The 23687-nt window shown below is 47.3% G+C and overlaps 4 protein-coding genes across 4 annotated transcripts; 2 read left to right on the plus strand and 2 right to left on the minus strand.

Annotated features, from left to right (window-relative positions):
• Positions 1–21: 21 nt before the first annotated feature.
• Positions 22–1017, plus strand: RFC2 (Replication factor C subunit; the record flags this gene model as incomplete). Its single annotated transcript, XM_031152414.1, has 2 exons — positions 22–807; positions 853–1017. Coding segments are annotated over 2 exons (951 nt in total), but the record flags the coding sequence as incomplete, so codon positions are not given.
• A 4420-nt stretch (positions 1018–5437) lies between these two features.
• On the minus strand, positions 5438–10878 carry rqh1 (ATP-dependent DNA helicase; the record flags this gene model as incomplete). The annotated part of the gene is made up of 2 exons (XM_031152415.1): positions 5438–6568; positions 6616–10878. 2 exons carry the CDS (start codon positions 10876–10878, stop codon positions 5438–5440), a joined length of 5394 nt encoding a protein of 1797 aa, XP_031003671.1.
• A 547-nt stretch (positions 10879–11425) lies between these two features.
• LHYA1_G007487 (Serine hydrolase-like protein) lies at positions 11426–12736 on the plus strand (the record flags this gene model as incomplete). Its single annotated transcript, XM_031152416.1, has 3 exons — positions 11426–11665; positions 11746–12500; positions 12592–12736. 3 exons carry the CDS (start codon positions 11426–11428, stop codon positions 12734–12736), a joined length of 1140 nt encoding a protein of 379 aa, XP_031003670.1.
• Positions 12737–17829: 5093 nt separating this feature from the next.
• On the minus strand, positions 17830–18920 carry pcn1 (Proliferating cell nuclear antigen; the record flags this gene model as incomplete). The annotated part of the gene is made up of 4 exons (XM_031152417.1): positions 17830–17847; positions 17902–18191; positions 18246–18778; positions 18850–18920. The coding sequence occupies 4 exons, from the start codon at positions 18918–18920 to the stop codon at positions 17830–17832; spliced, it is 912 nt and encodes a 303-aa protein (XP_031003674.1).
• Positions 18921–23687: the final 4767 nt, after the last annotated feature.

A 23687-nucleotide genomic window follows, 5' to 3' on the forward strand; every position in this document is an offset into this window, starting at 1 on the left:
CTCTCTCTAACACCACAATAGCTTCCCCACATGCTCTTCTACGGCCCCCCAGGCACAGGAAAAACCTCCACTGTCCTTGCCCTCGCCAAAGAGCTCTACGGCCCCGAACTCGTCAAGTCCCGCGTCCTCGAACTAAATGCCTCCGACGAGCGCGGAATCTCCATCGTACGCGAGAAGGTTAAAGACTTCGCCCGCATGCAACTTTCCAATCCTTCCGCCGCCTACCGTGCCCAATACCCATGTCCTCCCTATAAGATCATCATTCTAGATGAAGCGGACAGTATGACACAAGATGCGCAGAGTGCGCTGAGGAGAACGATGGAGACGTATAGCAAGATCACGCGGTTCTGTTTGATTTGCAATTATGTAACGAGGATCATTGATCCGTTGGCGTCGAGGTGTAGTAAGTTTCGGTTCAAGAGCTTGGATCAGGGAAATGCTGCTAGGAGGGTTGAAGAGATCGCCGTGAAGGAGGGAGTGGCACTTGAGGATGGAGCTGTGGAGACGCTGATTAGATGCAGTGAGGGGGATTTGCGAAAGGCGATTACGTTCTTACAGAGTGCTGCGCGGTTAGTTGGAGCTGTGGAGAAGGATGAGGATGAGGAGAGTATGGATGTTGATGTGGAGAAGCAGGTTGTTACTGTAAGGAGTATTGAGGATATTGCGGGAGTTATTCCGGATGAGACGATTGAGGGATTGGTTAAGGCGATGCAGCCTAAGTCTAAGGGGGCGGTTTATGATGCTGTATCGAAAGTGGTCACAGATTTAGTTGCTGATGGATGGAGTGCTACTCAAGTTGTTACACAAGTAGGCTCTTCTTTTCCCGAGAAGACCCAAGCTAACACATAACAGTTGTTCCAATCACTCATCTACAATGAAGCAATTCCCGACCTCCAGAAGAACAAGATTACTCTTGTATTCTCGGAAACCGACAAGCGTTTGGTAGATGGCTCGGACGAGCACTTGACGATCTTGGACTTGTCATTGCGCATCTCGAATATCTTAGCTGGAGCTTGAAAATAATGGTTAGGCGGAAATGGATACATAGCATGGCTTGTATGGCGTTAGGAGCAATGTGGGAGTAAATGAAGTGACGTGCTATTTATGAAAATCAAGATATTCAAGCTCCTCTTGGAGCCAATGCACTCGTGGGTGGAATCTGGAAATGGCATCTTTTCCGAGCATGATGATTCTTCACCGAAGTCGAGATATATAGAACCTTCTATAATGCGTTGATGATTTTCAAGATATAAGCTCAGATTCTTACCAACAGATAAAGACGATTTAATTCACTTGCAGGATCTAGAACTTTAATGGGTGGGTCTCGAAAGCGATATTATTTTTCAATTTTCCAGTTCTATCAGGTTTACAGTTCAAAATTTCCATTTTAGAATCCTCAACTTCATCCTCCCACTGCCCCGCCCATTCACATCTTCACCCCTACAAAGCCATGACAACACCAACAAAACCAGCCGCAATCCCAGCAGCAGCCTTCAAAGCTCCAGTGGGCGCCGCACCAGCCTGGCTAGAGGTAGATGACGCCGCAGCACCCGCGCTTCCACTTGCTGATTTCGAAGCTGCACTTCCCGATGCAGATGCAGAGGCGGAGGCAGAAACTGAAGCAGAAGCCGAAACTGCACCCGACTTCACCGAGGCCGCACTGGTTTGAGCAGCAGCAGAAGACGAGTCATCGTCGTCATCATCACCGCCCTCAATACCGGCCAGCAAGCTAGTCGGCAGCGCCGAGAGTGTGAAATCATCGGCGCTCAAGATCGAGGTCGCGACGCCGTAGACACTCATGCCGACGCTGGAGAGGGGGCCGCGTACTTCAGTTGGCAAAGTGTCGAAATTTGGGGCAGCAGTTTCGCCGGCTTGGATGGCCGCGACGAAGCTTGATTCCCAGGCTTCGAGGGCTGAGGAGATGGAGGGGACGGTGGCATAGGTCTCTAGGGAGAGGAGGGCTGTGTTGGTGGCTAGAGCGTCGAAGTATGAGGAGAAAGCATCGATGGCTGAGGTGACTTGTCTGAAGGGGTGTGTTGTTAGTTGAGGCTACTCGAATATACAATAGATATTAGATTTGGGTAAGGCCTACTCTGGTGATTGGGGGGCAGCAGCTGCGAAGCCGGCCAGGAGCCCAGCGGCAAGTAATTCAGACTTGAATTGCATGATAAAGAAGTAGCAGGACGTTCAACGAGTGTAGTTATGGAATACAAGTGGCGTAGTACCGGTGGTGAGATCTGTAAATGAAGGTTGAAGAAGAAAAAGCAAGCATCATGGCGGCGGGGGCTGCTAGAGCTATATATACTACCTAAATAATACGTAAAATGTATCCTAATGCCTTGGGTTGCAATTTCTTTATTCTTTTCACAAGATGCGGCACAGGTGGCAACGGCAGGCCGTTTGAGGCTGAGGCTAATTTGCCAAGCCTAAAATAGGCTTTAGGTGCTGTCTAGCATGCGGCAAAGCCAGGCGAGTTCCATGCCAATGTCGTATTTACGTTCCTAGTAGTAGTGGAAGTGAAACCTGATCACAAGACGAATTCAAAGTCAAATTGGTCCAAATAACGCTACAATCAAGACTCTACATCACATATACTATACATATATACATATATACATTTTACATATAGCCTAGCAGCCTCTATAGAAGTGAAGTAGATCTACTATTCGTGCGTCGTGCCCAAGGTACCAGTGTTCTATGCCCCTATCCTATCCTATTTGTCAAGGTGCTGTCAGACGCGGTATAATAATAGCCCCGTGTTTCGACAAGTGACAATGGTTGGTTACATTTTCACTCCGTTGCACCGTTGTACCTTGATTCAGGGGCAATACGCCATACTGACTTAAGCATTGAACTAGGCCCTACTATCTCCTTAACGTGTCTACCCATTTGGGAAGCATTCAACAGACGCTTTCTTCTGCGGATATCAGTCTCGGAATTAGATCTAATAATCTAATAATAAAGTATTCCTGCCCTTCTCCCCTACACTGGAGTTCGACATGTCCAGGTTCTATGTAGAGCCCACAGTCAGTAGACTCAAGACGTTGTATGACAAAGTTTCTGATGCTAGCCCGTTCGAGCAATTGAAACCCTTCCCAACCTGACCTTTGGCTTCTCCCCTTTTGCTGCTTCCTTTCCACATCGTAAGTGCGAGAAATGGCGATTCCCCAGGTTTGATTCGCACATAAACATATGTACAAACAGGCAGTACAGGTATAGTCCAATACAAAGCAATACAACATGCAGCGGACGGCATCTTGCATCGTTTGGAGCAACCCAAAAACAGTTCCCCCCCTCCTTTTTAAAGAGTTGCTATGAGATTTCCAAGCATATCTCCAGACAGAGCAAAGTGCTGTTGACTCATAAGCGAGACCTTAACTCTGGAGCACTATGTCCTTCAAAGATATCTGCTCTTCTATAAGACTTCATGTACAAGAGATCATGCAGATGCTGGCATGTTCTTTCCCCCTCATTGGATGGCGGAATTTTTGGTTGGGCCATTGAATTCAGAATAAAGCGAGGTCTGACAAGTTTGCAGATGAGTAAGAAACAAGAGAGCGATCGAACCAAAGCTGATTGTACCAAAGTACATAGAATAGCCTTGTCTCATTCATTACTCAACAGCACGACGAAGAAAAGGTCTATCTGTATTGAGCAAGTGGAACGAGAAAGAATATTTCCGCTTTCTGAAATGTGGATTGTACTTGCTCAGTATAATGATGAGTCTGCCTCTATAAGAAAGTGAATTGTCCTCTGTCTCGCAACAAAGCAAAATACTAATTTGGTCACCGGTGATGGGAGCTTTTCACATAACAACAACACCGTGTCATTTCCTTCCCAGACCGCGAAGCCATTGAATTACTTTCAATATCCGAACCTCCAACAGGACCACAGAGAACACGCTGCAGGACTACAGAGACCTTCCCAAGAAGCTATCCACATCTGAACTCTCAAGGAAGCGGAGATTGGTATGTATGTTCCATTTTCATCATCCTAGACCTTCAGTCGCTCGAACGGACTAAGTCGAAGTACAAAGCATTTACCTCGTATGAGCTCCTAACCATTGCGGGCTTCTTCTGTGCCCAGAAAGAGGAAAGATCATGCCTTGGCAAACGCCCAACTAACTTCTTTACAGCATCCTCCACCCAAGAACTGGACTGTTTGATTTAAGAATGCCTGTGAGTGACTCCCCTGGTTGGCTCAGCCTACCAGTATTTTGGCCTCATGTACTACCTAGCTAACAGATGCCACAGACGGCAGCCATGGAAGTTCCAGAGAGAGCAGCGACAACGCTACCAAAAACATATCAAACCTCCAAGGAGGGTTTATTGCTGGCAAAAAAACTGCGGAACCGCAGTCTACGAGAACGCTTTGATAACTCACCTATTATGAATGCAGTCAGCATCGAACAACAAGCCGAAGACTGCCCACGGAATTTTGTGGGATGCTGCACTTATTTCGACTTAGGTGATGCCAGGGTAAGAAACTCCTGAACGCCTCTTTCCTTGTTTGCTTGTAGAGAGGACCCGAAACTGACGTGAGTAAGAACCACGAGAAGCTCTACGGCGAGTACCGAATCGTACATACCTACTCGGGGAAAGGCGCGCGGTCCTACAGATGGAGACATTACAACGAGAAGGCCGAGTGTTTCACTCCTTCCTCAAAACAATCCATCACCGTCAAGACCGACGTCTCCCAAACAGAAAGGGGCACTGCAATGAACGCGGCTTTCCGTCGCGACCGCTGGGCTGCCGTTGAAGTGGTCTTCAACAACAAAAGCATGTGCTTCGGGCTGAACATCCCGCCTGTCTCGGACCATATCATGGACGGCGCCCCTGCTGCCCTAGTACAGCCCCCTACACCCAACGGAGACAGCAGTAAGAGCAACACCCGGCTTGACAAAGTGTTGGAGATGGGGATCAACGGGAGTGGGTATAACCGCGTCGCCTTCGGCATGAAGCACATGCTGAGATATTTCGACTGCGACAAGGAAAAGTACGCCAATCTAGGCTTCGAATTCCTGCAGCTCGAATTGGACTGCGTGGATCCCAGGTACGGTTGCGAGGATAACCAGGTTATCATAGCCGTCAAGTTAAGCAATGATACGACGGATGTTGGGTCGGAGTTCTTGCTGATGCAACAGATTCAGCTTCCTGGCAACAAAGCCTATTATGAGCTTAGGGAGGAGTCGGATAGCACTTATTATTGAATATTTGTCTCGTCTCACCATAAGTGGGTGTTCCGACTTTTGGCTTTTGGATGGAGGGCCATAGGGCCCTATGATCGAGTCTACATTTGTATGAATAAACTACTGTACGCGACCTTCCAACCCATGTTCCAATGTTCCAGAACTCCTGCAAATGTGTGATGCCCCATGACGCCTGTAGCTAAAACGCTCACTGTATAGAAAAGAAAGATGATTTCTGCCTAGTGCTCCCTAAGTTGGCATCATACCAATACTTCCTCCACCCATACCGCCACCGTCACCTCCATTAGGTCTGCCAAACGATTTCATTATGTTTGAACTCTGGTAGCCGGCACTGGTACCACCCCTCTTAGCAGCAGCAGATGTTTTTCGAGACCCGCCTCTCTTGGAAACACCCGAGTTGCTCCGACCACCACGGAATCCAGATCCAGACCCCGAAGCCAAGTCATTACTCTTCCGAGAGCCTCGTTTGAAACCCTTGCCTTTACCCCTAGACCCGCCTCTTGGCTTTTTAGGTGCTTCCGGCTTAGGATGGCTACGCTGAGGTAACTGTGCAGCTTGGGCAATCTGGGCGTTGAATGCTTGAACTTGCGCCGATGCGAAGTACTTGGACGGTTGCTCGGCCTGGGATAGGTGATCGTCACCCTCTTCATCGTACTCGTCATCATCCCCATCGCTACATAGGTCGATGACATTCATATGATTTTGATCCATATCTCTATCATCGTTGGAAGCCATCATCTCATCATAGCCAACTTGATACTTCTTGATCAGCGGTAGGAATCTTTTACCATACCGTTGGACTTTATCTTCGTTGATTCCTGGTATTTGGAGCATGTCATCTATAGTCAAGGTCCAGTTTATAGCCATCTCTCGGAAGTCGTTATCGGTAAAGTAAGGCCTAGAATGGCCGTTCCCGTTTCGAAGTCTTTCCTCCGACTCCTTAGCTTCGTCAAGAAATTGTTGAACGCTGACTCGATGAAGGTCTGGAAGATCCTTCAAGCGGTCATCTGTCGTAATTGGGGGCCCCAAAGGCAATGCATGCCGAACTTTGCGTGTGGCTTTGGGAGGCATGGGTTCGAAAGCGTCGGATTCGTTTGAAGCAAAGAAATCATCGTCGTCGTTGACCTCGACCATACGGTTCTTCCCCTTTGTATTATTTCTCCGTGAAGAAGGGGAAGCGGGTGATGTGAACATTGTCGATTGAGGTTGAGCTGTCGAGCCTCGTGGAATACTGGGGCCGCTAGCCTTTTTAGCCTGCCTTTGGGCATTCTTTTCGGGCCCTATTGGCGACGCTGATACTTTCAGCATCAATGTTAACTTGCGACGACCAGAGAGGAAGTCCCGAAAGTTCGTTCCCAACTATGAGCATGTCAGTACAGTAGTATGGGTCGATTTGTTACACTTACATGAATGTATTGTTGAGGGAAACCTCTTCGAGTTATGACAACCTCTTTCAGAGCATTCTCCATGAGCAATCTTGAGAAAATGCGTTCCGCTTCACCTCGAGGTAGATCTTTTGCTGCACCATATTCAGTTAAGCTTTGATGATTGTTGTCCTTGATTTTCGCGTTGCTCTGACCGCGTAAAATATCCACCGCGTGGAGGAGCGTAAAATTGCCGGATTGTATCTGTTTGACGATGTTCATAGCTGCCCGAGCTTGGCTCGTCATGTCTCTCGATTCAAAGACAGCATCGGAGTTACAATTGTCACATTTGTGTCTGCAATCCTCTTTTGCGAACGCTTCGCCGAAGTACGAGAGAATGTTGACTCTGCGGCAATCATGTCGATTCTCGCAGAATTGGACCATTCTTTTCAGCATGTCCCGTTGTCTCTCCTTGACTTCTTCAGTGCCTTCCCCGTCCTCGATGAATTGTTTAAGAATACGCGTATCTTGGTAGCCGTAATAGAGATAACATCCAGAATCCTTTCCATCCCGCCCTGCTCGACCTGTTTCTTGGTAATAGCCTTCCAAGCTCTTTGGTATTGTGTGATGGATGACAAAACGAACATCGGGCTTGTCGATGCCCATGCCAAAGGCAATCGTTGCGACAACCACTTGCCATGTTCCAGCTTGCCAAGCTCGCTGAACATCACCCTTCTCCTCAGGGTCCATACTGGCATGGAAATGATGAGCTTTGATTCCTTTGGAGCGCAGTTTCTCTGCCAGCTCTTCACAGCCTTTCCTTGATAGTGTGTAAATTATCCCTGTCTGACCCTTGTATTTTTTCAATATCAGGCTCGACATGTCTTCCAAAATCTCGGCATTAGCACCTTTTCCCTTCTTCGACCTGATTTCGTAGTAAAGATTTGGCCTGTTAAAGCTTTGCTTGTATTCTTCACAGCCCTCCATGCCAAGGTTGTGGATACAGTCAGTCTTGACATTTTCAGTGGCTGTCGCCGTCAAGGCAATAAAAGGCACGCCCGGAAACTTTGACCTTATGGTGCCTATAGTCTTGTAATCTTGTCGAAAATCGTGGCCCCATTGACTAACACAATGTGCCTCGTCAATAACGATCCGGGCAAGCTTATTCTTCCGATGCAGACCGGTAAGAGCGCTCATGAGTGCACCGCTTTTCCCTATCATTTCTGGAGTTACATAAAGCAGTTGGACATACTGGTCCGGGAATGGACCTTTGAGTGCATCGTAAACAAGATTTTTTTCCGTTTGCGTCTTTTCTCCATTGATTAAGACAGCTTGTATTTGGAGCTTGTTCAGATGGTCGACTTGATCACTCATGAGACTGAGTAACGGCGAGATAACGATGGTCACTCCTCGGTTTTTCCCAGATGTAATAACAGCCGGCAATTGATAACACAAAGACTTGCCACCTCCCGTCGGCATCAAAATGAAGGCGTCTTTTCCACCCAAGGTGGCATTGATGGCTTCCAGTTGGTTCTGTCGAAAGCCTCGAAGGTTGAAGCGCTCTTTAAGAGCTCTCTTGACATCAGCAGACCAAGAATACCTAAACAACATGCTTGGATGAGCTGGATCCATGATAGAGTACATTGTTTTCTTGGCGGAGGCCGGGCGCTTGCTGGTTTCAGATATAGCTGGCTTCTGTGTCGTACGACCTACAGGCGGTATTGCCAAAGACTGACGCTCAACCTCTTGGGCGAACTCGAGTATATCATCATAGTTTTCATCTCCGTAATCGTCGTCGGCATCGCCAGCTACCTGTTCCTTGAAATTTGAACTCTGATACAGCTCCTGAGCCTCGTCTTCAAGCAAGGCATCAAAGTCATCATCGTCCATACCACAGTCCATAGGAGAAGGGTTACGATAGAAGTTTGGCTGCCGAAAGACTCTGTCAGTTGGAGCTGACTCGGCTGGAGGCCCTAAGTCTGGTTGCTGGTCGGTGAAGGTTCGAGACCAATCGGCGCGCCGTATAGGAGATGGAGTTGCCTGGCGAGACATACTGGTGGTCTTCTGGTTGAATTCGCCTCGGGACGATGTTTCTGCTATATACTGAACGGAACTTGACGTTGCCTTCTGCGGCAAAGGGGGGACTTGTGTCTGAAGAACAATTTGAGCACTACCAATAATGCTCGAAGCAGCCTCGTCTGGTTTCAATGAGGCAGCTGGATGCACTGGCTCGGTTTCAAGATCTAAACCTGTACCAAAACCATCTGTGATTGCTCCGGAGAGATACAAGAGCTGACATGCTTCTGTTTCTAGCTTTCGAATAACTTGAGTAAGTGATGCGTTTTGTTCGTCCTGGAGACTTGTATCGACGCCCGAATCAAGCAGCTCGTATAGAGTTCGAGTGATGTCCTTCTTTTCGGCTACCAAAGTCCTGTGGCGCTCTGCAATACCTTCTAGGCTTAGATATGCCCTCTTTTTGTTTAGCAAGGTCTTCCGCTCTTCAATTAGCTGCTTGGGAGCAGGTTCATCCTTGTCATTGTATTCCATTGAAGTGACAGAGTTTTGCTGGAGCACGTTCTCCACACGAGTGAAGTAGGTCGCAATCGTTTTAGGTTTCGTCAAATACAAATTTACAAGTCTCCTGTCATCTGAAGTGAGGGTAGATGAAGGTGTGTGCTGGCTTGAGTGTTGTAACAGTGGATTGTGAACAGAAGCTTCCTTGGTGGGCGAGTCTTGGTGGAAGGGAGAAGCGGCATTTTCTTGCCTGGTGGCAACATTCCGTGATATAGGGCGTAGTGGACTCCCTACTCTTGGTTTTGAATTTCTATAATCATTTCCTACAGGGCTGCTTCGTTCAAATTCTGGTACTTCCCGCATTCTGGACACCCCAGGGGTATTTGCAACCCGAGGACTATTTTTCATAGAGGTCCGAGAAGAACAGCTGGCCCTTTTCTCTACATCTGATAATACCACATCGTCATCATCGTCAGAGTCTTGAATAGTTCTCTCGAGTCGTTTTTTCCGTGGTTTTTGAGGCGTTGGAGATTCAAATTTCTTTATGGGGGATGCGGCAACTTGAACTGTCGACCGTGATTTTGGAGTTGTTACAGTTTTCGGTCTTGATTCGGCTCTCTTCAAGGGAATAGGAGCTGGATATGTCGATCTAATAGGATCAACGTCGCTCACTGAGGGTACCCGGCTGATACTCTTCCGAGTGCGAGTCTCAACTCGGCTTATAGTTTCGGTGATCTGGAATTCCTCGACACTATCATCAGTATCTTGATGTTCAACGCTTGGTTGTACTGATCTAGCTCGAGGCTCCATAAGCATCGGTCGCGGGCGTTGAGTGTTTAGGGCGCCATCGTCCGAGGAATCGATATCCATAAACCCGTCATTATTGTCCACTAGATCTCTCTCCATAAGTCCCGTCTTTCGTTCACCATCCGGTCTCTTATGAGGGCTCCCAGCCGATATTTCATTACTCTTGCGTTTCTTGGAAACACGAACAAGAGGCTCCGGCCTCCATGCCGAATCCTCTCGCCAGAGCGTCACCGGTTCTCCAAACCCTTCTGTGCTGCTTGAACGAGAGGTAGGAACATCACTAGAGCTATCCCCAGTAAGATCGATAGATTTGATGGTTCCGATATTGAGTCCCTTTAACGGTACAGGGGTTTGTCGAGGGGTTTGCGGGGTTTGAAAGGGTCTTAAAGGTTTGGAAAGTGAACGGGCGGCTGTAGGTCTTGCAGAAGGAGTATCTAGACCTGCCGTGGGTTTCGTAAAAGGGGTCTCTAGAGGCGATTGTAAGATAGATGTCGCAACACAAGTCTGTTTGGATTTACCGGTCTTATCTCGAAAGGAATTCGTAAAGGATTGCGTCAAGGACGATTTCGACTTCGAGGTGGAGTTTGAGGCAGTAGTAGATGCTGGAGTAGCAAGCTGATGTTGGCTCAAAAGACCTGGTCTGGTTGACCTTTGTGCGGAAGCCAACTTTCCCATTGACTCGTCTGCCTGTGCATTTATCAAGTCTCGCAATTGTGGTTGTGGAGCAATCGATGAAGGGAGCGGCGGGCGAACAAAAGACTGAACAACATTGACCGTCTGGGTAGCCTGGTAATTTGCAACGGGTGTAGTAAAATCCCTTGGTATTTCTTCTATTTCCTCCTCCAAAAAGTTTGCTTCTGCTTCAGTAATATCTGCCGCAGATGTTGAATTCGTCCGGACTGCAACAGAAACGCCCCCCACGGGCGGAGTGACTTTGTGAGACAACAACCAAGAAATATGGACGTCGAGGTTATGTCTAGTCATGAGGCTCTGTTACCGCATGCATCTCCAGGCATGTCTATCGATATAATCCAAGGCTCTTCGTGCATTACAGGTCGGGCATGCGTGAATCGTTGTTGATATTCCGGGTTGCTATCCATCGCGTCGTTGTAACGCGTGAGATTTCACAACGCGATTCTAGTCACATGATCGCCATCGCATCTGCCCCTCCCAAGGATTTATTTGCCTGACCTGGATCTTTCAGTATGGAAGGCTTCACATAATTGTCTCCTTTGTAGTCTGTTGTCAAGTAGAAACTCCAGAAACCTAGAAATATCCTCCCATACACCACCACCATCACCACCTTTGACCCTGCTCTACCGGTACTGTTTTCACCAGAATGTATTTCCTACTGGCTACCTAGGTACCTTGAGACAATTGCCGAGGGGCTTCTATCAAATATGGAGCTCAAACTTCCCAACTACACTTCATGAAGTTACATATTCAGGGCTAAAGACCTTGATCAACTGTAATCTTACCAGTGAATTCCCAGTAAACAAACATTGCACAGTCCATTTCTATTAACATCTTTATGACGGCTTTCATATATCGGCTCCCTCGGCTAGAGCCTCGAAACCTTGCTCTCGTCGGCACCTCAGTCGCAACAACTCTCGCTCTTGTCGCCATAACCAGATATGCATTCCACTCAGCACCTCCCAAGACAATACCCAGTCCAAGAACGGCCGTACTATTGATATTAAGCAAAGAAGAGCAAGATGCGCTGCCGTACCCGCCCGATGCCTTCCCAGGCGCTCGGGACGTAGCCAGTCCAGTATGTACCGCCTTTCTCCGTCAGTTGACAAATATCTAAGAAGCAAATGTAAGCATGTCTATCTCTAATTCAAGACCCAGTATGGCATATTCCGTGCCTATGAGTTCGGTCCCGAGCAAGGCCGGAAGGTCTTGCTAATCCACGGCATCAGCACCCCCTGCCTCTCTCTGGGCGGCATTGCCAACGCCCTCGTGTCTAAAGGGTGCAGAGTCCTCCTGCTTGATCTCTGGGGACGTGGTTACTCAGATAGTGTGGACCTTCCCCACGATTCACGGCTCTACACCTCACAGATACTGCTTGCGATCACATCCTCCCCGCTATCGTGGACACCGGAGGGGTTCAGCATTATCGGGTATTCGTTGGGCGGAGGCATTGCGGCTGATTTCGCTTCTTCTTTCCCCAACCTGGTGAGAGGCTTAGTATTGCTAGCACCGAGTGGGCTGATTAGGAAGAACCATTTTGGATGGCAGAGCAGGTTGCTTTACTCTGGATTGCTTCCTACTTCTCTGCTTGAGACTCTCATTCGGCGACGGCTAGGAGGCGGGTCGAGTAATGCAAGTAGTGTCAAGCAGGATGATTTGGAGAAAGCTGTTCAGGAGGAAATGAAGGGCAATAGTAGCCAGGGTTTTGATAATACGCCTTTGAATAAAGACCATCCTAGTATTACAGTTGGTGGTGCAACGGATTGGCAGCTGGCGAACCATGAAGGGTTTGTGAGGAGTTTTGTAAGCTCTATTAGGTTTGCCAGTATTGAATATGTTCAAGGGAGATGGAGAAATCTTGGCAGGTTGAAGGAGAAGATTATAATCATGGCGGGCGAAACGGATCCAATTATGTAAGTTATTTCTAGTATGCTTGGTCTGAAGTCTGACTGTTATTCCCCTTACTCCATGTATTCAAAGTTTCGAGCTACTAACAATTTATAGTATTGCCGATGAGTTGCACAAAGATTCTAAAGAAGAAATTGGAGCAGAGAAAGTGGAATTCAAAGTTATTAGAGGAGGTCATGAATTCCCAATTGCACGACCAGACGAAGTGGTGGAAGAGATTGTTAGAATTTGGGGAATATAGAATAAGATGGTACGTAAGGTTTTTGCAACCAGCTGCTACAAACATCTCTGTCTAAAATGATGCATTTGTGTTCCTCTTTTCGTCTGTGTCTAGATCGGCAAGTGCTGGTCACCTGGTACATACATATATATACCCTTCACAGACCGTTCACATCGAGGCCGGTTTGAGTTCAACCTTTGACGTACTCCCACCGTTTGGTCGGAATCGCTAAATCACTCCAGCCTTCCTTCCTTTTTCGCGTTTGGGGGGGTGCTCAAAGAGCTACATACAAGTGCTGGTGGTGCGCACAGAATAAACCGCTGAGGAATGGGGCAACGAAGAATATACGCTTGAAATTGTGGCAGTCATTATATCCAGTCAACCTCAGGAATGTTGAATACACGCAAAGATTTGTAGATGAAATTTTTCATTTGTTGCAGAACCTCGTTAAAACATCTGCGATCAAAGAGTGCCTGCCATTCCCCATCATATGTTCATTCCAGCCCTTGGTTCACTAACCTCGTCCTCCAATAACAAGTCATTTCCTTATCTCACAAACGCGAATTCAAACTCAACCATGGTTCCGAATTCATCTCTCAGCTGGTCGAGATTTTTCTCGTTAGTCGTTATAGGCGATCTGTCCCTTTCCTGATATTCCGTGAAGTTCTGTGTCTCATTGTTTGGTACCGATTGTTAGCCGAATGTCGTTGTATTCTGGGCCCGATGATTATCTGAGATTTTCACATTTTCTCCGTCACACAACGACGTACTGTAGGTTAATTCTTTTTGCTGTGCTTTGTGAAACCTTGATGGCAAGCCATTAGATGTGGCTGTTAGACAGTCTTTTTGTTTCGTAAAGCGATCACCCGGGCGTAAAGCAGGGCTTGCGGCTTTGCTCTTGAAATCAGCTGACTTGAGTGTCGATTCGGGGACCGATTCGGGAATTTGGTATGCTTTCGATTTTGGTAATGGTGGATTTGTGGTCTTCTCTTCGGCTGTGAGCGCTTTGTAATCAAGGTAGTTGTCGTCCGTGAGGTAGTCCATTGCGCTTGATGTGGCGTCGTTGTTGTTTCCGAAAAGTGCCTTGATGCAATGATGTTGTCGTCGATGTCCATTTCTTCTGGCATTGTGAGTTCGGTGAAGTCATAGTCAAGGGGAGTATCCATTTTCATGGGTGTGTCTGAAATTGTTGTTTCAGTGTTGAGATCCATTGCCATGTCGTCCGGGGTCGTTAGGCCAGATTCATGATCAATATCCATGATACTTGGTATCGTGCTGCCAGAGTGATAAACTTCCATGGTGTCGTTGTCTAAATTATTAGTGGTGCTTAAGGTTAACTTTTCGAGGGCAGCGTGGAGAGCGGTGATACTCAGAATGCAAGCCATTTTTGTCGAATTATTGTGCACTTGTGGATGCTTGAGTGACAGTGTGTTCACAGCTGAGTTGTGTTCTAGTAGAGTTGGTTTAACTCAGATGGATGGTTGTCTTACAGCAGATGATATTGACCGTTTGTGATAGTCTGAGAGCAAAAGGTTTGATGAAGATGGTGAAAAAAAGATTTGCCGATTGAGAGGGGAGGGCGGTTTTATGTGCTTCTATGATGTTAGTAAAAGCACCAGGAATACAGTTTTTCTTCATGGACCATAGTTTGAAGTCAGTGGATATATGTAAAAACACCAACGGTGGAAACCGTCCAGGGTTAGCGTCCGACCGTGGCCAATTCTAACTATCCTAGCACAATATTAGGGAACTAATGGCATTTATAGCACGTTTTTAAAGCTAATACAGGTTACCTGACCAGGAAGTGAAGAGGTTATGACTTTTTGAGAGCTCATTATTGTCTGGTAACCTGATGGTAGCGGATATATGTGAGGATAGTTATGATAGATTTTGGTTCTCATAGGGAACAAGGCTGACACAAACGCAGCTAAATTCTAGCTGGGCCAAATCCACCACGGTTGGGACCTGGAGAAAGCCGATATGTGCGCCAGCTTAAGCGTTTCAAGTCGCCCTAAATCAAGCCTAAACCCTTAGCTCTCATCACTTGACCATGCGGACAATGTTCAAATGATGAATGCCCTCATTAGCTGTAGTAGATTGCTGCTAGGTATGTAACTAGGTGCATTCAAGATCGACGCTGAGACTCGGCTCTCTTACTCTTTGTCTCGGAGAGAGTGCAGTTTGAGTCGAGCATAAATTTTAGTGATAGGCACTATAATATGAGTTATTTGAAATGTTCATACGGATTTCCCTTCTCCTGAAGTAGTGCGCGAGGACCATTTGTAAAGTAGGACGATTGTGATATTTCACAGATAGAAATGTTGTTAGTGATGAACCCCCCTTTCTTCGCTTAGCTAAGTGATTTGCTCGAAAGACCCAGAACTTTGATGCAGGACTCCCTACATAATCATTCCGCATGGAGAAGATTATTCCCACACCTCAATATTTCTCTCCCCGCACCCCCAAAACACGAAATGCAAACGCGCAACGCGTCTCTCCATCTCTTCCCCCAGATTTTCTGCAGAATAAGAATGTCCACCCCCTCCTCACCACTCCCCAAACGCCAAAAACCCAACCCAAGCATAGAAACAATGGCCTCCTCGTCCTCCGCACCCGTCACCAAAATCGAGGCCCAGCCCCCCCTGCTCATCAAGAAGCTATCCGACAAAGCCAAGCTCCCGACTCGAGGCAGCGCGTTCGCGGCAGGCTATGATATCTATGCATCAAAAGAGACGGTGGTGCCAGCGAGGGGAAAGGCGCTGGTGGATACGGATATTAGTATGGCTGTGCCGGCTGGAACATGTATGTTTTCTTCTTAATTCCAAGTTGGGAGCGTACCAATCAACTGAGGGGTATCAATCAATGCTGATGATTGTTTGCTGCAGATGGACGCATTGCCCCGCGCTCCGGCCTGGCGAGTAAGCATATGATTGATACTGGTGCGGGAGTCATCGATGCGGATTACCGTGGTCAAGTCAAGGTGCTGCTGTTCAACCACGGCGAGAAGGATTTTGAGGTTAAGGAGGGAGATCGCGTTGCACAGCTTGTGCTGGAGAGGATTTATACCCCGGAGGTTGTGGCTGTTGAGGAGTTAGAGGAGAGTGTTAGGGGTGCGGGAGGATTTGGAAGCACTGGGTAAGTCTGAGACTTCCAATTGTAATACACTGGTTGGATGATATGCGAGATGATTGGGATGATAATGGAGTTATGGTGTGCTGGATTGAATGTAGTAGATCTGAATCAAGAAATGGTTCACAACAACCTCAATGGTCTGGGAGATTTGTTCGTGTTCTGGAAACGTGCATGCAAAGCGCCCCTTGAATCTCATTGCTCTTTGTCCTCTATGATGCATAGCTTATCTAAACATTCTCTGCTCTAAATTTGACCTGTGGATGCTTTAGGTATTGTTCATTTCTTACCAGCCGAACCTCAGCTGCTTTTGACTGGGCCAGCTTCAACCTCTTCTCACTTTCCTCTTCAAAACCCTTGACTCTACTGTTGAACTTCTCCATCTCCTCGTCTCTCTTCTCCTTCGTCCTTGCTAAAATTCCATGCATGCTAGCCAAAACCTTCTCCAATGCTCGTGCAAGCGGTAAATCCGTCGCCTCTACATCATCGTCGCTGACCCATGAAGGTGTGCTCATTAAGCCCTCTATATTGCTCACTGCTTCCCGTAAACGTACAAGCATCAATGCAGCGAACATATCCCCGGTGCCACTGAAATAGCAATTGATCGTTGGTATCTTGATCCCAAAGATTCGAGGTTTCGCGTTTGAAGTAATCGTGGATCCTACAATCGATAGTGACGGCGTAGCCCCAGGACTCGGTAACGATATGGAGGTAATAATAATATGCGGAATCTGGTGCTGTTCGTGCAACGTCGATATAGCCTGCTTCAGCGTCTCGAAATCTATAATCTTAACCCCCGAAAGCGTCCTGTCCCCATCAGCACCACTCTCTTGTCCAGCCTCGAAGTATGAACTCACTCAGCCTCAAATTGATTCGGCAGAATCAAATCCGCGTCCTTTAGCAACAGTTTGTAAGCGGGCACGACATCCTCAGCCACGTACAGGTGTCCGTTATCGCCCATCACTGGATCCAACACCCAGAAGAAACTGCCGGGATTCATCGTCGCCTTGTACTTCAGATCCCGCGCGATGGTGCCCACGGCTTCGACGGAGGCGGCGCCTGGGAGGTAGCCCGAGAGCATCATGTCGAAGTCATCGAGGTAAGAGTCTTTGAGGCCTTGGTAGAGGTCTGAGATTTCAGTGGCAGTGGCTCGAGTGCCCTTTACCTGGCCGTAACCCGTGTGATTGCCTGTGTCCTTGCTCAGTATATTTTGGAGCAGTGGGAAGAGTGGAAGGTACTAAATTGAACGGTATTGAGGGCGGCGACTTCGCAGCCCAGTAGTTGCATTACAAAGGTCGCCATGGTGTTCCCAACATAGCTTGGCCTTACTCAGTGGGATGCCTGAAAAGATGGGAGGGCTAGCTTACCCGTAGACAACCTGGAGTCGGGTTAGCAGAGAGACGAGGAGAGTGGAAGGGCTCTCACATGGCTGGCGACCGCAAGGACGTTCGTTTCGGGAATGGGGAAGTCTGAATCTGACATTGTGTTTATTTACTTCCCGGGGGATTCGAAAAGGTGGGGTATCAGAATTTTGATTCTGTAGGTTGAAGAAAGGGTGAAAGACGGCGTTGGGAACGATTAACAAATTGCGAAAACAATGCGAAGCTGAAAAGATCGCATATTGCAGTATAATTAGAATGAGGGGAGTGGAAATTCCTCATCGAGGCAGTGATCCAAAACTATGGCGGGGCAGATCTTAAATGTTATATACCCCGCGCTAGTCCCGAATTGTATGCCAGTCTGCAGATCACTCGCACGATCACTGGTGCATCAAAACTGTAGACTTCAGGTGGAGAACGTGTATATTTTGTTCATTCCGTGGGTACGCTATCCGTTCTCTTAAGGGTCGCAAGTCTTGAATTTCTCCTTGATCTCCCATTAAATAGAACTGTCATCCATATCCATCCATAAAGTCAACCAACACGCCTTGTGGAATATGCTATATAACTCATGCCATCATCAATACCGTTTGGTACTTGTCACATTTACTCATCATCACCAATCTGAATAGAAAATTAGCATGTATAAGCAGGAATGAGCTGGCTGGCAGTATTTACCTTTGGGGCCAAGTAGAATCTTAGGTAGCTGTTTCCCGCCAATGCATATTCAACCAACAGAGGAACTTCGTTAGATAGGCAAAGCTTGACGGACTTTGAAAGACCAGCAGCCTTGCAGAAGTTGACGAGGTATTTAAGGGAGAAGGTCAAGGCGACGGGCTCGGTGAGCTCGATATCAACGTTGAGGTCTGGCTTGTCGACATTGGTATGACTTCGCAGGGTAACGGCACCGTTGCCGATATCACCAGCGCAAGTGAACTTAACACCGTCTTTGGAGGCTTCGATTGAGACTGTGGCGCGAAAATATTAGCCAGAGGCGTGTTCTAGAGAGCAAGAAAGCATACCGGACTCGGACAGCAGCATGAGATCCTGGCAGATTTTCCTGAAATCCGCAGAAGGCATGCTAATCGTAGCAGCGTACTCAGTATCCGGAATGCCCAAGTGCTCTTGATCAATATCCATGAGCTTTAAATCGTACTCGCTCAACCGATCGCTCTCGCTGCTCTCAAAGACCAAGTTGAGCACATCGGGAGCATCCTCAGCCTTGATTGTCAAAATGTCCTCGCTCGAGGCGGCGCGCAGGACTTTGGTAAGGGAGGTGAGGTTGACGCCGAGCGCGACGTTGCGATCGCACCGGTAGGGCGAGAAACTCTCTGCCTTTAGCATCATGGAGACTAGCGCGACGTGTGAGTTGTCCATAGCCTGGAGCGCAATGCCAGAGTCATTGCAGTCGAAATTGCAGTCCTGAACAAGGTCCTTGATTGCATCAACGACCTTCTTCAGGAGATCAGCTTGCTCAAGTCGTGCCTCCAACACTGCGAAGCGCAAGTCAGTATGTTGTCTACTTCTGGCAGATTTGGTATTGTACTTTGGCTTACTATTGTGTATGGGTGAAGGTAGGTTGAAAAGATTAATGGAAGTTGGAAATTCTGGCAAAGTTGGGATTACTGTTGTGTAAGGGTTTGGTCCGTTTGGATCTGGAGACGCGAACGCGGTTTGAAAAGCGCGTTAAGTGGCATGGTGGGGACCAATCAGCGTCCTATATTTGGCGAGGGGTATCAATATCACAATTCACCACCGCCATTTATTACATCTTCTTTATCTGTTTGAGAATTCCTGGCTCATGCATGGTGGATTATGTGTTTTTCGTGAGGATATAATAAGTGTGTTTACATCGGTGCTACTGTACCACGCTCTTCATACACAAACTATCCCTCAAATTCTTTCAAAGTAGTGAAGTATTCCTTATGATCACTTTTGTCCCAACGGACTTCTTGATTTTCTTTTATTGCTTTTCTAATACATACTCAACTAAGTCCTGTGAATCTATTAAGCCTTCTATGCAAGCAAGTGCAACGCAAGAGCAAAGTCCTAAAACTCTGCGTTAGACATATAGTCGTATCAAAGCTCGGTTGATGCTAGACAAAGATTCCGAAATGGCTTCACGACTTCTGCGATATACTCAAAATGATACGAGGCGAGACACAGAGAAAGCGAGTGCAGAACGTGGATGAGCATTCTAGAAAACGAGTCACAGAAAAGGACGAAGCAGGAACAGGACAGTATCGAAGCCAAACAGGGCTTGCAACAACAAGTTAAGTATTTGTCGGGAATGGCTAATGCTTTTTAAATCAGTAGTTGTAGTTTTTGAATTTGCCTCCTCAAAATGAGTCTGGAAAGGGATGAAAGTAAAACGGCGTACATCGAAAGCCAGCCATGCTGCCTGTTAAAGGAGCAATCTATCTGTTCGATCATTGACTCCTGCAAAAATTGCAACAAGATTTCTCCTTCTCGGAATAGACACCCATTCGTTCTTGCAGAACGTACGTAATCGCAGAATTCAAAATCATGGATAGTAGGATGAGGAAGATACTCCCTTTTCGCAGATCCCGGTGTGGTACCGCGATGTATTTGAAAATAGAATTTCGATTTCAACTTCGAGATTGGAAAGAGCGAATCTCACTCAGATAAGCTTTTGGAACACAGTGCTAAGTCTTCGGTTGGAAATAGCTTGAGGCCACAGCTCAACCAGAGACGTACCTGCTGGACCGCAAATTCGGCGTTTGTAGCCTTTCGAGAAAGCTGCCAGAGCTTACAAGATATCCTTGAGTACAAGAAATTCTCCGATGAATTTCGACTCGATTCCTCTGGCTTATCTTTTCCCTGGAGTATCTGACTCCGAGGCAATCGAAGCTTCTCGTGCACATCGTGTATAGATTTTTGAGGTGTCTCTGTCTGTCAAGCTAGTAGCGGAAATATACTTTTCCAAACCACACATCTCACTCAAAGCGATTGAACTAGCCAGTGCCTGTGCCACTGTGCATTATTCGTTATCTCAAAAAGAACCCCCCCCCCCCCCCTTGGGAGAGTTGTAATACTCATAATATCCCGCTGGCGATACTGCATCCGAGCATTGCGCGTTGCTTGCAAGCGATGTGTCGATGAGATCGTAGACTTCCGATGAAGGTATCCACGTATGGAGCGGAGAGGGCAAGAGACCACTTTAATAAACAGCCCCCCTTGCTCTGAAAGGAAAGGCACCACGAGGAAACGGCGAAGCCGAGAGATTATCCCGCAAGCCGGACGGGAACGTAGTTTGTAAATTCCGGGTTGGCTAGTAGAAGTTGTGCATGGATGGCACCATGGAAGCCGAAAAGTATAATGCAAGACGGACATATACATTATTCAAGGTTTATGTCTTGGAAGTCATGAAAGTAGTGTGCCTACTTTAATTTCAGTAGACGTTCAGATACTAGTGCGCTAATTGACCTAAATTGAAATATTGTAAATCTAAGACCACCCATGAAAACATACCTGAATAGGAAATCCAGTTTGGACTCACACAAATGAATTAAACACCACTTACAATCCTTGAATCTCAGTATCATCGTTATGTCAGCAAAGCCATGTTACACCTCATCTCGTATGTATGAGTAAGTCTATATCTAGTGGATGAGTAAAGGTTTGATGAGTCAACGAGGCGTCTCACCAAGTATCCGCAACGTAATTTGAGACTCTAGATGGCTTTCTGACTTTAGAAGTATACGAAGTAGTGCTCAAGAGGGCGCTGATTCTAATACCACCCGCCTACAAGAAACGTGGCGAGGTTTCGTGCCTCAGTTTGAAGTGGGCAGATCCAGAACTTCCAAAAGTGTGTTGCCTAGCATGGAAGTTTCCAGAGCGAATATCATTGAAATTTCGGAACTCGATCGGCAATCCCCTTAAAGCATCATCGTCAGTGTCACCGTACCTCGGTTTGAGGTGGAAGTGCAAGAGATGATGCATTACCCCTAACACGAGGCTTCCAACGACACCACCAACTTGTACCTTGCATGCAGACACCCAACTTCGGTATCGGATCAGGAACAAGTTAGAATTACGGCTTGAAATGGAACGTGAGCAAGACAATTAATAAACATACGAGCCAAACGTCGCCGATTACGGCTCAGCTTACACCTAGTTGATCCTCTTCGGGCATTATAACGAGAGACGCATCCGTGATGGTTGCAAATTTGCATTTTTGAGGCACGAGGAGAGGCAAACACCGCCACATTAACGTAGTGTCCTCCTGCAGTCAACCACACTGAAACGGATTAACTTATTCTCCGTTGGTCCCAGACAACCCGCTCTATGAAATCAAAATAGCCATATTGGGCAATTAAGAGATGGATGTAATCAATTAAGTTGTCTCATAGTTACAATTCATTCTCCGCATGTTAACGTCCCAACCACTTGGATTGGCCCGCTCGTTTGTAACCTCAACTAATGGTCATGGTTTCGAAAGCATATGACACGGCGGCAGATCGACAAGAAACTCGATCAAGAACATCCGTGAAGAAAGTATACACGGGGACAATGCTTGCAGAAACATATGCACTTCTACTAGACAATACTTTCCCACTTGCAGCAGTGGAGACCAAAAAGTACAACAACCTCTGAAGCCATATCGGAATCGCCATGGCACTTGCGCATCTCATTCCTCTGAAAGACCGGTCATGCCGATGTATTCATATAGAATCTGTGGAGAAGACTGTGCCGCATCCTCCAGAGGGGAAGTCTCCGGATTGGAGGACCAGGTAAGGTGTGGAGCGCTCCTTCCTGTTCTCAAAGCTTCTAGAGGGTGATTTGCCCCTCTATGTTGGGTCTGTTCCGATGAGAATAGTAAATTGTGCGTACATTGAGGAAGTTATCACGAGATTGCGTGGCACGCTGATGCTAGTCGAATATGAAGCAATGGCCTCGCCAATATCAAGATATGCAATGACACAGAAAGCCGCCTTCGTGCAGCGCCCAAGGCATCCTACCTTTGAAAGAAAATGGCACTCTTGGCCTCCGTCCTCGCTCTTTCGCAGACATCAGGTGAGTAGCACAAAGAAGTTTGCACAAACTTGTACCAATGGACAAGGCTGAAGGATTCCAAGTCGGCCGTTTGCCATCTAATCTTATGCCTTTTATGACGGCAGTGGCAGTCTGGCAGTGGTGGCCCCTTGCTCTTGCAGCCTCGATCGATGGCACCGTGGTACTACAGTACGTACAGAGCACCGACCCGTTTCCATAAATAGTTTCGAGTAGTCTGCGCGAACCGCAAACGGTGGGGCACTTGCCAGAAACGAGAGGAAATGAGGTAGGTCGCTGTGCCGTGCGAGGGAGGGCTTGGGGTCGGGTCGCCAACCAGAGAGAGATAATCAAATCTTCAGCTTTGGGACGTGGCGTGGCGTGCTGGGATGATTTGGGGATGGCATTCTGGCGTGTTGAAGCCCCACCGTTTCAGATCTCTGGCGGTTCTGTCATCTCGGGGCACAGTATTTTAAGACAATTTACTCGTACTGACAACCCACACCGGACTGAACCCAAAATACAGGTACAGTACTCGTAGAAAAGGCATCTTCTGATGACACTACAGCGTCATCTCACCCACGAGGCACATGGCATGGGTAGCTTGCCTCGTAGTGCAGCTCTTCTAAGACGTGAATGAAAACGGTGCATCGGGTTGAAAATGACCGGTGTATGTATGTAGATCTATTATTCAACCTCACCAGCTGCGTCGTGTCAAGAGGGGGGAAATGACGGGAGCTCTCGGTCTGACGATGGTGCTTACTCACTCACTCACTCATACCTTGCCATGCCATGCGACTTTTAGATGGGGAAAGCTGCTGAAGCTGCAGCAGCTGCAGGTGCAGGTGCGGCTGCAGGCAGGTACGCCGCTACTGTAGCAGTGCAGTGTAGTGCTACAGTACTGTAGAATTCTAGCCTCTCCCTCCAATCAGCAGGCCGAGTCTGTCCGAGCCGACGTCGAGCATGCTATTCTGGAAAGGGGCTGTGTTTCCGACTGTCAACTACAAACAAATCAAACGTCGTGTGTACCTGACTGAACATATGGACGTCGTTCTTATTATTCCATGCATTAGTAGAAACTCATGCTCGTTACTGATTAACGTAATTGTTTCTTATTTGAGACTATTATTTCGCACATCTAGTTCCCGAAGTCTGGGTCTTCATTCAGGCTGCCTTTGTGTCACACCTCTGGCAGGTAGACTTTTCCTCCAGCCGTCAATAGTACTCAATAATGTAAGCCCCGGGTTTCAGCCCCATGCGCATTCTCAGGACGTGTGATGTTATGATAATTCTTTATTTAAAATTTGAAGTAGACTATTGAAGGGTATAATGTTCTCAAAAAATGTCGTCAACCATAAGCGTCCTGATAATCGTACAAGTACACTTCTAAACGGAGAACCCCCATATTGTTGCCAAACGAATGATTTTCTACTGCCCGACTCCCCATACCC

Source organism: Lachnellula hyalina (genome assembly GCF_007821495.1).
Source record: "Lachnellula hyalina strain CBS 185.66 chromosome Unknown contig00114, whole genome shotgun sequence".
In the NCBI taxonomy this organism is placed as follows: domain Eukaryota; kingdom Fungi; phylum Ascomycota; class Leotiomycetes; order Helotiales; family Lachnaceae; genus Lachnellula; species Lachnellula hyalina.